At 37.5% G+C, this 12,850-nt stretch overlaps 3 protein-coding genes across 3 annotated transcripts; 1 reads left to right on the forward strand and 2 right to left on the reverse strand.

Moving 5' to 3' along the window:
- The first annotated feature begins 1,158 nt into the window (after positions 1 to 1,158).
- On the forward strand, positions 1,159 to 4,933 carry LOC120008442 (gamma carbonic anhydrase 1, mitochondrial). Its single transcript, XM_038858765.1, has 5 exons — positions 1,159 to 1,412; positions 1,848 to 1,991; positions 2,757 to 2,882; positions 2,978 to 3,129; positions 4,319 to 4,933. The coding sequence occupies exons 1-5, from the start codon at positions 1,298 to 1,300 to the stop codon at positions 4,595 to 4,597; spliced, it is 816 nt and encodes a 271-aa protein (XP_038714693.1). The 5' UTR covers positions 1,159 to 1,297; the 3' UTR covers positions 4,598 to 4,933.
- Positions 4,934 to 5,367: 434 nt separating this feature from the next.
- LOC120008624 (ornithine carbamoyltransferase, chloroplastic) lies at positions 5,368 to 8,858 on the reverse strand. Its single transcript, XM_038859007.1, has 5 exons — positions 8,591 to 8,858; positions 7,416 to 7,750; positions 7,017 to 7,148; positions 6,639 to 6,914; positions 5,368 to 5,840 (listed from the first exon to the last, which is right to left on the reverse strand). The coding sequence occupies exons 1-5, from the start codon at positions 8,796 to 8,798 to the stop codon at positions 5,658 to 5,660; spliced, it is 1,134 nt and encodes a 377-aa protein (XP_038714935.1). The 5' UTR covers positions 8,799 to 8,858; the 3' UTR covers positions 5,368 to 5,657.
- A 471-nt stretch (positions 8,859 to 9,329) lies between these two features.
- On the reverse strand, positions 9,330 to 11,409 carry LOC120008961 (dihydroflavonol 4-reductase-like). Its single transcript, XM_038859368.1, has 6 exons — positions 11,188 to 11,409; positions 10,912 to 11,081; positions 10,455 to 10,649; positions 10,183 to 10,342; positions 9,807 to 9,999; positions 9,330 to 9,714 (listed from the first exon to the last, which is right to left on the reverse strand). Exons 1-6 carry the CDS (start codon positions 11,315 to 11,317, stop codon positions 9,564 to 9,566), a joined length of 999 nt encoding a protein of 332 aa, XP_038715296.1. The 5' UTR covers positions 11,318 to 11,409; the 3' UTR covers positions 9,330 to 9,563.
- Between the last annotated feature and the right edge of the window lie 1,441 nt (positions 11,410 to 12,850).

Raw genomic sequence — 12,850 nt, forward strand, 5'->3', positions numbered from 1 at the left:
AACATGGGACATTGTGTCCCCATTATCTGTCATATTGATTAGTTAAGTACAAAATAATGTTGCTTAAGATATAAGCATGATGATTTAGAATAGGAGAATCCCAAGTCACCCAGGAGCAATATCTAGTAAGGACAAAATGTAGATATGAACTTCTTTTTCTTCATATAATGTAAAAGTGAACTTGGAGTATGTATGTACATGTAACACCAGTTCTATCTGACAATGATATTGGAAATACACACCCCAACTATATTGTTCATTTTAGGGTTTTGGTTCTCGTGGATATATCGGATTATTCTCACGGGTTTGTTTTTCATGGGCTCACCAACTGAGCCTTGACCCAAGTCACTTGAGCCCATGAAAAAGCTTATATGACATGTAGGAGTGGGCTTTGCCCATATAAACCACTCGGTTGGGACTTTCCCAACCGATATGGTATATTTGTTCATAACAAATGATGATGTTGGCCGGGTGTGGTGCATGTTAATTCTCTTCCACTATGATTCAATTATTTTTGGAGGCATGAGCTCTCGCAGATGATTTTCAATGGACTTGCCTAACATGTTTTATTTTTGAATTTTTACTGTGCAAATATATCTAAACTACACAGAGTTAGGGATTCAAACTACCAATGATTTACATGATTGTAAAAAACTTGTAGTAGTACATTCTAAACTATTTTGAGCCGTTAGATGTGGATTGTCTAATGTATCATTAATTTTTTTTTCATACCCAATTTTTAGATACGTGATCCAACGGTCAAAATACTTACCATTTATTGTTTTTAAAAATTTAGAAAATATTATTTTTGTGTCAAAAATGTGAAAATGAGGAATTGGAATTTGGAGATCCTTCTTTTCAGAGGAGGGGATCCCAATCCTGAGAAAGTGGGCTGGCCAAGTTGGGCTTAGGTCATGTCATGGACTCATGCCATTACCATGAATATTGTTGGGCCGGCCAAGGGCTCACTCTGGGCCCGAAAATCCCGCTTCAGCTTTACTGAATTCTAAAAGCTTGATTTTCCGCCCGAAATTTACATGGGCTTAGAAGTTAGGAGTCCACTAGCCGACCCAATTGTTTCCTTCTTTCGCTGGGCCGAGCCCAAATAGAGGAAAACCCTTATTTACCCTCTAATGTTTCCGGGATATTCTACCCTACCACTCCCGCACCGTTTCTCTTTCCCTTTTCCCTTCCCAGACTCTCTCTATCACACACACAGCTGAAACTTGAAAAGGCGCAAAACCCCAGTGAGCACGAGCTCACAGAGACGACTGATCGGAGACTCTTAAGAACGAAGATGGGAACCCTAGGGAGAGCCATATACACAGTCGGATTCTGGATTCGCGAGACTGGCCAGGCCATGGATCGCCTCGGTTGCCGCCTACAGGGCAACAACTACTTTAAGGAGCAACGTAAGCACCTCACTCCATCTATTTGCGGATCTCATCCGCTTCGCAGTTCACTTGATCCTGTATGCGTCATAGGATGGATAATTTTTCCTTATTTAGATCAGCTCCATTGGGTGCAAAGCAAATGGCCATTTCTTTGATTAGGTAGAATCATATTCCGTTGGAATTTCACTGTTATTGGTTTTCAATTGCTTGTTTTGTGGCATCCTATTCTTTCTAGCTTTTGATTCCCTTTTGGAATTACTTTGGTTCAATGTTGAGAATTTCTCTTGCAAATATGTTCGTTATAGAAGAAAACCAGCTGCTGAGGGTAGAAATTACGATAATCAAAATTATATCTTATCATACCCTAACCTTTATTCTTAGTGTAGTATACATTTCTGCTAGATTATGATGTCTATTGTCAAACAGTGTGTTAAATCTTATTTTTTGGGACAGTGTCTAGGCACCGTACGCTTATGAATCTCTTTGATAAAGCTCCTGTGGTTGATAAAGACGCATTTGTGGCTCCAAGTGCCTCTGTTATTGGGGATGTTCAAGTAGGGAGTGGATCATCTATTTGGTATGGATGTGTTGTGAGAGGTAAGATTCCTTGCATAAACCACACGTGAGCTCTATGATGCATCTGAATTTTAATGTTATTAATCCTGAGTCCCTGATGATTTTCAATTGATGTGATGAAGCTCTGAAGTGCCAATTTCCTGTTCTTTTTTAGTCTTTTTCTTTGATATACGATATTATTATTTGGGATGATTATTTTTGTTATTGTTAGAAATTAGGATGACTAATTAATATTGTAGTTAGATTGTTACATGAGTATACAAGAATGGGTGATATTCATGGTATGTAACACATAGTGGACACAATCGAAGCACAAGGGCTGCTCTAGTTATCATTTAGAACTTTCCACCATAGATCTTTATGTCAAACTAAACTAGCTGTAATTATTTTCCCAATTGTTTAACTTATTTGAAAATTGTGAATACTAGTTGGTAATTAAGGGGCTTGTCTTCGTATGCTTTTAGAAGAAAACAAAATTATAGCCAAATGCTTAAGAGAAAGTAAAAAATGGTTTATTTATTTTTTTTTGTTAGTTTTCCAATTTTTTTTATGTGGTTTTAGTTTTCTATAAGAGGTCCATGTAACTGAATTACAGCTTTATTTTTTAAGCCTCACTTGATTTCAATTCTGTTTTAGCCATCTGTTGAATTCTTTTAGAAACAATACATGTTCTATGGTTCTTCCTTTAATTCATTTGCGGCTGAATCTTTGCTGTAGATTAATAATTGGGTACTTTATCAGGGATTCTTTTGGTAGATTTTGCTAAACCTTTTCTTTTCTGAATAGGTGATGTCAACAGCATTAGCATTGGTTCTGGAACTAATATACAAGACAACTCTCTTGTGCATGTGGCGAAGTCTAATTTGAGTGGCAAGGTTCTGCCTACCATCATTGGTGACAATGTGACTGTGGGTGAGTGATATGAGAGTACTCATAATTGATGTCAATAAAACTGATCCGGGCATCATCTTTTTTTGGGATTTTGACGTAAATGTCAAACTTGGCAGGTCACAGTGCTGTTTTACATGGATGTACTGTTGAGGATGAGGCCTTTGTTGGCATGGGAGCAACACTTCTTGATGGCGTCTTTGTTGAAAAAAATGCTATGGTTGCTGCTGGAGCTCTTGTTAGACAGAATACAAGGATTCCTTGTGGTGAGGTCGGTCTGTAACCAATCTCTTTTCCTTTTCTTTTTGGGTGTGTTCTATAAATGTAAAGTGTGTTCTATAAATGTAAAGTGACTTCATGGATTGGGATTTGTTATTTTACTGCGAAGAGTGCTAATGGCAACTTCATCCATTATTTTACATTCATAGTAATTTTTTTTGGGTGACCAACATGCTGAAGCTTGAGGTTTATCTATCTACAGAGGTGGCAATGTTTATAACTGCATAAAACATTGTCTGGATGAGTATCGACCGTTGGAAATGTTGCATTAAAATGTAAACTGATAAAGTGGAAGACATTGTATGTGGTGATTTGTAATTGTTTTCAAGATTTGTAAAAGTATAGAATGGTGAAGTTGATGAAAGTTCCATGAAATTGATTAAAGTATAAACAACAATGGGATAGGGTTTGGCAAAGCTGATGTCTGTATTGTGCATACATGTCACCTCTGCCTGCACAATTGTTCGTGCCACTAATTGTCTGGATAGTACCAGAGGGTGAAAGGGAATATTCTATCATGTTCATGGGGTTTTTGATGTGACTAAATATGGAAGAGCAAGCAATTTGGTTATCAGTTACATTGCTTTTTGTCATCTTCATTAAATGTCGTCTTTCTGCCATGTACTGATGGAGGATGAATTGAAGGCTTTTATATGCTTTCTTTTATTTTTGATGATGTAGAATTTTCATTGGGTCAACTCATAACTCCCCCTCTCTTGAAATGTTGATGGTAGCTAATCACAAGCTACCATTCCAAGTGCATAAAAGAAAGGATTCTTGAACCCCCGCCTCTTTGAGCTCTATTTTTCTGAATCAGTTGTTCATGAATGAGTGCTTTCTAACTTAATTGAAGAAAGACTTTGATTTAGAACGTGAATGATCTCCGTAGAAATGGAAATACCGTCCGTTTTCTTTAAAACACGGAGGAATTTTGACTCTGTGCTGAGATTCATCATCTAATCTGCTCAAATTAGTTCCTCACCTGGACTTAATTCTATATTGACTGCCCCTTGAGCATTCCTTTGTTTTTGGCTCCTACATACTTTTGATATTGTACAAGGGTAGAAAGTTTTTGTGATGGGGCTCTCTTGTTTGTCTCTTTTGTAGTAAGGGACTGCCCTTATGCTTTCTGCTTGCCTTATTTTCTCATGGTATGCTTTCCAAATATTTATCTGCAACAGGTATGGGGAGGCAATCCAGCAAAGTTTCTGAGGAAGCTTACTGATGAGGAGATGGCTTTTATTTCCCAGTCGGCTGTCAATTATACCAACCTCGCACAGGTTCATGCTGCTGAGAATGCAAAGCCTTTTGAGGAGATAGAGTTTGAGAAGGTGCTTCGTAAAAAGTTTGCTCGTCGGGATGAGGATTATGACTCATTGCTGGGGGTTGTTCGTGAAACTCCCCCCGAGCTCATTCTTCCTGATAACGTTCTACCTGATAAAGCACAAAAGGAAAAGTAACTTAAGGAGGTCTTCTTTTTCCTTTTTAATTTACGGAAATTGCAAAATTTGAGTCGAGGAATATTCTTTGTTATGTGCAAATACCTGGAGAAAGGATTATGCTTTCTCATCAATAATATCAGACATGCCTAGGGCCGAATCATGGCCTCCCGTTTCTACCTGCGGTTGTTTGTTTGGAAACTCGAATTTCTGCTTCGGGAGGGGTAATGCCGATCGGCTGCTGTACGTTGATGTTTTTGTGTTCTCTGTATTTACCATGTTGCTCTCGCGGATGGTATTTTTCTGTCTTTATTCTGGAATTGCAATCACCATGAACTCCCTAATTTCATTTGGATATTTTGAATCATAATGTCCCTCGGAGCTGGCGATTACTTCCAATGCCGAGAGAGTTAGTTGTGAGATCTGCTGTGGAAGCAACATTTGCATCTAAAACGTGTATGCAGCAAATGGTATCCAAATGATGATATGAATTTTGGGAGAATCACATTCCAAAAGTTTGTGAGGTTGAAGAGTCCAATGTCCAATTGTCCATATAAATCCACATTAGAATCTCAGACTTTTGATGTGGGACTTGAGTTTGTAACATTCCACCACACTAAGCAGTTTTGGTGTCCACGCGAGTTGGTTTTGACACTAACTAGTTCTGATGAATTGACGACGATCATTGCTACGCAGACGTCGTCACGCACGTCACACGATTGCAATTGAGAAACGTGGTGTAACCCCTGAAATCATTTGATATGAATCTTGAGAGAATTACACTCCAAAAATTAGCTTGTAAAGTTAGAGAGCCCAATGTCTATATATATAAACTCCACACCAAAATCCCAAACCATACTACCATACTTCTGATGTAGGACTCGAGTTTGTAACAAATGATTACTTAACAGAAACAGTCACAATTTCTTCAGTGCTGAAATAGTTAAGTATAGCACATCTTTAATTAACCTAGACATAAAACATATAGAAACTGAACATGCAAAAATTCTACCATAAAAAGGCCATGGTTTAGCATCTTGAGTGACGCTGTCATTCCATCAAATCTTGTTGGCCTGGAGTCTCATAAGCCTAGTGCATGAAGCATTATTGCATTCTGCGCGTGCATACGATTCTCGGCTTGTGGAAAGACGATGGAATTTGGGGCTTCAATTACCCCATCAGTCACCTCCACTCCTCTTTCTGCAGGTAAACAATGCATGAAATACGCTTTCGGACCTGCTAACTTCATGAGCTCTTCGTTGATCTGCAATTTATTGAGATCATAAAATGTTCAGAGACATACATAATAAATGCTTTGTAAAGACTACCATTGCGCGTATTTGTACACCTGGAGTTGAGTTACTCATATAACATTGGATTATAGTAGTCAAACAAGATAAAATGGTGGAAGCATGTTGTAAAAAAAAAGTTCATAAGACGGCTGAATCCAATGGTTTTCTATTTTTGATTACAAGTCTAATGTGATTGAAAAGATTTGGGCAGTATAGGAACGAACTTGACTGGTAACCTAAGGCTACATCTTACAAAAAGGTACTCAAATCTCAACACTAAATCTCACTGACCCCAGGAAAATCAATACCTGAAGGAGGGGGAAAAAAAGAAGCAAAAAAGGATTTCATAAGACAACATGAATTGTATCATCACTCTTCTTGGCCAACAAAAAGAAAAAAATGTCAATCAATAAGTTGGTCAACTAATTTATAACAAACATAATTCAATTTCGATCTTAATAGTGGCTCAACCTCTCATAATTGCAGCAAGCTAACAACCAATTACCAATTTCAATTTACCTAATACCAAGTTATACATAAACGTATAATATAAAATAGATTTTTAAGAAGTTTGGAGCAAAGCAAAGACTTGCTGCCCTGCAGGAACTTGAGAGTTACCAACCTAATTCAGTAATTTCAGTGAGTTTTCATGTTCATCGTAGTTTCCATTTCCATATAATAGTGCCAAAAAAATATAATAATAATGCAGAATCTAAGAAGCTTACACAATCACATTAACATTTTGAAACTGAATGCCGTTGACAATATACCTGAAATCCTTGAAACACTTGTCGACGATAAGCAGCCTCTTCTTTTTGCCCCATACTGGCCCACACGTCTGTGTAGACAACATCAGCTCCCCTAACAGCTTCCTTAGGATCATTTGTTATCTCAATTTTGCCAATCCCAGCCTGTTGTGCCTTCTCAACTGTTTCCTTATCTGGTTCAAAACCTTTTGGGCAGGCGCAAACAAAGTGGAACGGAATGACAGAGGCCAATAACAACCATGAGTGCACAATGTTATTACCATCCCCAACATAGACAACCTGAATTGCATATTATCGCAGGTTCAAATAATATCGCAAGATACTGGAACCAAAGAATACCATGATTCTTGAATTTTATAAATGATATTGTAATGGACTAACCTTGGTTCCCTCTAATTGACCAATGTGTTCATTTATTGTGAGAGCGTCGGCCATTATTTGGCAAGGATGGTTGTAGTCTGTCAGACCGTTAATAATCGGTACAGTTGCATACTTTGCCAGATCAAGAATGTCCTGTAATAGAAAAGGCTGTTTAACTTAAACTACGCAATCCACAAGCAAAATAAATTGCTATAAACAAAACTTCAAAAATCAAAGTCCCGGAGATGCTAGAATGTTTCCAAAATAAAAATCAGCGATTCAGAGCAAATGGACAGAATGAAATTGGCACTTTGCAGAGACTGAATAACTAAACCAGCTCCACTACTCTCAAAAGGGAAAGGAAAAGAGAACATCAATAATCACCCAGGATAAGCCACGAAAAGAACATCAACAACATACCTGATGCGCAAAAAGACGCGCCATAATTATGTCATTATAGCGAGACAATACACGAGCTACATCACGAGTTTCCTCCCGTTTACCCATTTGGATATCATCTGGTCCTAAATATATAGCATGACCTCCTAGTAAGAAAAAGCCTGTCTCGAATGAAACTCGCGTTCTCATAGAAGGCTTTGCAAAGATCATTGCCATTGTCTTCCCTTTAAATGGGAGATAGGATCTCTCTCCTGATTTTAGCAGTGCCTTGACCTCTGAAGCACGGTCTAAGATCTTCTTGATAGTGGCTTGGTCAAAGTCAGTAATGTGAAGAAAGTCTTTCAGCTCTGAATTTGCTGTATATGATTTTTAAGAGAAGGTGAGACAATTAAGATATATCTTCATTGTGGTTTACTTTGGCATACCAGAAATCATACTGACCTTAGCATTATGAATTATTACAAGTACATTTTAGCTACTATTCAAAGTTACAACTTACAATCCAGTGACAAATGTTCGCTTAAAATATATATCCAATCTTTTGACGAACTTAAAATATTAGCCAGAGGAAGAGTAGGAATAGAGCCTCTTTGTTGTGTTCTACAAATTGGTTGAAATCATGGTAGAGGCAATCAGTAGAAACCGTGGTAGAGGCATCGAAATGTAGTAATACGTTATTATCGTTTTCATTCTCATGTGGATCATGTCTTTAGGTAGTTAATCAGCACCAGTCTTCCTTTTTTTTATGTTCTAATATACGTATAGAATAATAAGCAAATCACTGTCCATTCTAATAGCTATAATAATTATCAGTCCATATCTATAAAAACAAAGCTGCCCTTCAGTAATCGTTGGGTGTCATAGATGAAAACAGAACAAGTTAAAATAACCGATACACATCACAAATAAGACATGCGATAAGAAAAAACAGAGATAAGCCTGCATAAACAAAATCAAAATAATTCTACGAACTCTTTTTTCTCATTCTCGATTGCCAAATTCAAGAGCCGATAGGACTCGTACACAACCAAAGGTGCTTTTTGTGATTCAACTCTTTTAAACAATCATTTTCCACCCTAGCTCCGTAGAACTTAGCTCAAGCACCAGCATTCAGACAAACAGTCATAAACCTCGCATTCATCTCGAAAAAAAAAAGACTACACACAAGATACTGACAGGAAAATTGTGTCACGGACCTTTTCCATTGACTGAAAATGATGAAGACGAAGTTGCAGAGGAGGCCTGGCACGAAATTCCTTTTCCTCGGCGGATTACCCAAGATGGCAGAGATACGCAGGGTAATATCGCCGATTTCCTCGCGAAATTTGCAGAGAAAGACAATGACGGAGAGGATACAGAGACTTTCTCCGACGGAGCTGCACAGTGGCACGAAATCGCCGCCATTCCAGAGAGATCAGAGTATGTAGGGCTGAGTGAGCGCACCAGTAACGTACTTCCTATTTCCCAGTGGGGTATATATATACGCGTTGGAGTTGCTCTTAGCGTTCAGACTGGGATATATTAAATTATTAACGGATAAAGGGCCAAGTGTTTCAATTATTGGGCTTGGTCACGGCCCGGCTCACAGTGGCCTTTACGCAGCCCATAATAGCCCCATGAAGCCCATTAAGAGAGTTGGGATTACCGTCTCCTTTCATTAACAAAAAATGCAATTATTTCCTTAATTTGTGATTTGAAAACATTTTTGTTAACACTTGTAAAAAGTCTCCCATGATTTGTTGTAAGCCAACGATGTGAGCCCAATCTTAAAGCCTTAGACACTTGAGACTAGGGTTTTCCATGGTTGGTTATAGGTCGATTTTTTGACATAAATTTAATTGATCGATCAATAAGTTATTGTTATATTTTTTTTTTCCTGTTATTCATCAATCCTCTAAAGAAATATGTAAATTGTTTTGAAAAATAATCCACCGATTGATTCGGTTATCGTTCAATTTGATTATAATCGGTAATTTTAGACAACCCTAATATGTCGTGACTTCCCTCTAACGAGAGACTCCAAACTAATACAAACATAATTCATTACATACTACAACTCTCCAACCCAACTTTTTATTTTGACAAAATAAATTGAAACACAACAAACCCCACAAAACACATACAATATACTTCATCAAACTAGCCAATTCCATAGGAGACAGGAAGCTTCTATGGAGAAGGAAGCAATCCCTTAGCTTGGCATGTTTCAATGGCTTCCACAAACATATCCTCCAAGCTGTACTTGAACTGAAATCCTGCGTCCGTGAGCTTCTTCGACGAAAAGACGATCCTCTTCAAGTTCTCATCAACATCTTTGAATCTGATCAGGCAAACAATATCACATTACTCAATTAACTAGCAAGAAAAATAAAAAATAAAAAAAACGCTTAATTATTGAGTTTAATTAATTACTTTTTAGGGATGTTGTATTCTGGGTATTTTTCACTGAGGAGTTTTGCAAGCTCGACAATGGTAGCCTCATGCGAGGAGCAAATGTAGCGACCCTTGGCCTGTGGATGCTCAAACAGGTAGATGTGACTCTCACACAGATCATCCAAGTGCACAAACTGTCCTTGCTTTATAATTGAATAGTGAGCTTCATTGCCTGTAATGTAATTTGATTAAACTATAAGTCAATAGAGATTAGGACGGGACAAATATTAATATACTGTTCGCAGAACTTAGATTCAAACCCCACACTATGGACGGAAATACAAGAATGGTTAACCAGTTGAACTGAGCATCGGCGCGTAATATTAATTGTACATGACTGACTATGTGGACCCACCTGTGAGTAGAGAAAGAGCAGTGATAAGGCTTGGAGGCATTGATGGCATGATGAATGGACCAACTACAAGAGTTGGTATAATACTGATGAAATCCAACTTGTTCTCCTCGGCAAATTTCCATGCTGCTTGTTCAGCCAGCGTCTTCGACACAAAGTACATCTGGGCCCACAAAAAGAAATCAATAAATTTACTTGGGCCCATAAAAAGCCTACTGGGCCCATAATAATTATAATTGAAGAATTAATAGAGAAAAAAATAAGAGGATATTAACCCATCCAGTCATTTTTATGGCGCGGACGAATTCCAAATCGCTCCAGCAATTTTCGTCATAGACTGGTCTTTGTTTCTCTTCCACATTGACTGTTCCAGCGGAGGATGTGAAGACAAGCCTGCGCACCGTTTTGGCCTTAACACATGCTTTCATTATGCTGATAACTCCATCAATGGTTGGCTTAATCACTTCATTCTGCAAATTACCCAAACACAAACAGATCAGACCAGACCAGAAACTAGTGAGTTTGACCTTCAGTTAGGCATTGGTGGATGGGGAAGCCCGCTAGACGGCTAGAGGAGTGGTCTCATATACGGACTTCCGTAACTTATACAGTACTTAATTGAGTTCTGAAAAAGTGTACAACAATGGGGTCTATCGTTTTGAGCTCCATTATTGTGCATAAAAATTGGGCACCCGTAATTTACAAAGTTGTGGACGCCAGATCGATACATACCTCAGGGTCCTTGGATTCAAAATCCATTGGGGTGGCAACATGGAAAACCCCATTACACCCTTGGATGGCTTCATCAAAGCTCCCATCCACAGCAAGGTCAGCTCTCCACAGAGTCAAATTAGTCTTTGCCTTGGGCAAATCCAGCAAATGCTTCACTTTCTTCATGTTTTCTGCCCCAACAAAAAAAAATAAATCAAACTTCTAATTAAACCAAAAACACAAGTTAAAAAAGAAAAACTACAATTGGTTGAAAAATTAGGAATCGTGGAGTCCAACCGGGGTCTCGGACAGTGGCTCGAACCACATAGTCGCGCTCCAAGAGCTTCATGACCAACCAGGACCCAATGTAACCAGCCGCTCCTGTGACACACACAGTTTGGGTTTGGGGTGCTACTACAGTTCCCATGAAGAATATATGTAAGTAAGAATATAAGTTTGTGGTTGTAATTGAGTACTCAGGGAAAGTAATAAATATTCGAGTGAAGAAGTCTAGGATTGCTGATTATCTATCTCTGTATAACGCATTAATATATACTTACATTTTTCGGTTCAACTTCCCAGTCACGTGATTTGCTGGTAGTTAGGCACGTGATTGTGGTGGTAGTTATAGGTTATTGTTAGCTTTATCGGTCGGATTGTATCTATCATCTTTGCAATGTGTGTGCATATTGACTAGGGGTGGCCAAAAAAAATTGGTTTTGGATTGGATAACAACACGTGTTTACGATATATTTACATGCTCGGATTTTAACCCGGATTGGGTTTCGGACATACTTAGTTGACCATACATAAATTGATTTAAATACGGACAAGTAAATCGGACAATGATTTAATCCGGATCAGACAAATTCCATCATCCGGTAGCTATATTTGTTTTTTTTGGTCATTGTATTTATTATTTTTTTTCAATAAATTATGGTACCCATTTAGTCATTGTATTTATTATATTTTGTAAGATTAATACCCAATATTAAAAACTTTCTAAAATAAATCATTTTCGTTTTCTATGATAAACTTGATTTGATTGACAACCACATACATACGTTGAATGTAAGATATTAACATGGTAGGCTGGTAGCTATGGGCCATTAATTTCTAGTGCTTAATCATAATGTGTATGAAGTTAATGCTAAAAATCAATTAATCATAGCTCGTATATTTTAGGAAAATTAATTTTCACAAGTATAAAAGAATAATATTGTCCGCTTTGTATTTATCAATTCACTTTGGATTCATAGAGTTCGCACAGTTTTAATGAATGATACTTAGCTCAGAAAGAGCCTTGTTAATATGCCAAGGAATTAGACTTTACACAGTTGAGTTTTATATTGATGCGTGATTTATTTATGGCTTGACATCTTAAAAACAAAGATACTGGACCATGCTCATATCTTACTTTTGAGGTTGTTGGAAAAAAAATAATATCTCAAGGAGCTGAACTAGAAAGAAAGAAATCTAGGATAATATATTAATATATTTCATTCCCTTGGAAGTCAACTTTTTTTATGACAAGGAAATTATAATTTATATGCTTTTGTCCGAATCTAAAATAAGATTTACTATATAACTAGTTATTTGACTTATCTCCCCGCGCATTGCGGCGGGACTTGATGATGAGATATTATAAAAAATTATCAATAGTAAATTGTTTTATTGTCAACCCCTTACCATATATACAATATACAAATCCATGAATACAAAGTTTATGAATGGATGTGGCATATGAAATGAGAATCCTACTAAAACTGACAACCAAAACTAGGGATGACAAAAAAAATTGATCCGAGCATTATCCATAGGATATCCAATCCATTTAAAATTCGAAAATCGATTCTATAGGTTTTGAAATGGTTTTAGTTTTGATTTTAAAATCCGTTACGGTTTAGGGTCGGGTTTGGTTTTTGATGTCGGGTTCAGGGTACCCGAACCGTTTAATTAA

Source organism: Tripterygium wilfordii, chromosome 11 (genome assembly GCF_013401445.1).
Source record: "Tripterygium wilfordii isolate XIE 37 chromosome 11, ASM1340144v1, whole genome shotgun sequence".
NCBI lineage: Eukaryota > Viridiplantae > Streptophyta > Magnoliopsida > Celastrales > Celastraceae > Tripterygium > Tripterygium wilfordii.

Excerpts from the sequence above, each read along its gene's own strand:
- LOC120008624 (XM_038859007.1), bottom strand. The coding sequence starts at position 8,798 with ATGGCGGCGATTTCGTGCCACTGTGCAGCTCCGTCGGAGAAAGTCTCT. Across the intron at positions 7,149-7,415 it reads CGCGTCTTTTTGCGCATCAG|GACATTCTTGATCTGGCAAA; the intron begins GTATGTTGTTGA and ends TTTCTATTACAG. Across the intron at positions 5,841-6,638 it reads AAGTGTTTCAAGGATTTCAG|ATCAACGAAGAGCTCATGAA; the intron begins GTATATTGTCAA and ends AATAAATTGCAG.
- LOC120008442 (XM_038858765.1), top strand. The coding sequence starts at position 1,298 with ATGGGAACCCTAGGGAGAGCCATATACACAGTCGGATTCTGGATTCGC. Across the intron at positions 1,413-1,847 it reads CAACTACTTTAAGGAGCAAC|TGTCTAGGCACCGTACGCTT; the intron begins GTAAGCACCTCA and ends TTTTTGGGACAG. Across the intron at positions 2,883-2,977 it reads TGGTGACAATGTGACTGTGG|GTCACAGTGCTGTTTTACAT; the intron begins GTGAGTGATATG and ends CAAACTTGGCAG.
- LOC120008961 (XM_038859368.1), bottom strand. The coding sequence starts at position 11,317 with ATGGGAACTGTAGTAGCACCCCAAACCCAAACTGTGTGTGTCACAGGA. Across the intron at positions 10,000-10,182 it reads TGCTCTTTCTCTACTCACAG|GCAATGAAGCTCACTATTCA; the intron begins GTGGGTCCACAT and ends ATTACATTACAG. Across the intron at positions 9,715-9,806 it reads GAATACAACATCCCTAAAAA|ATTCAAAGATGTTGATGAGA; the intron begins GTAATTAATTAA and ends TTGCCTGATCAG.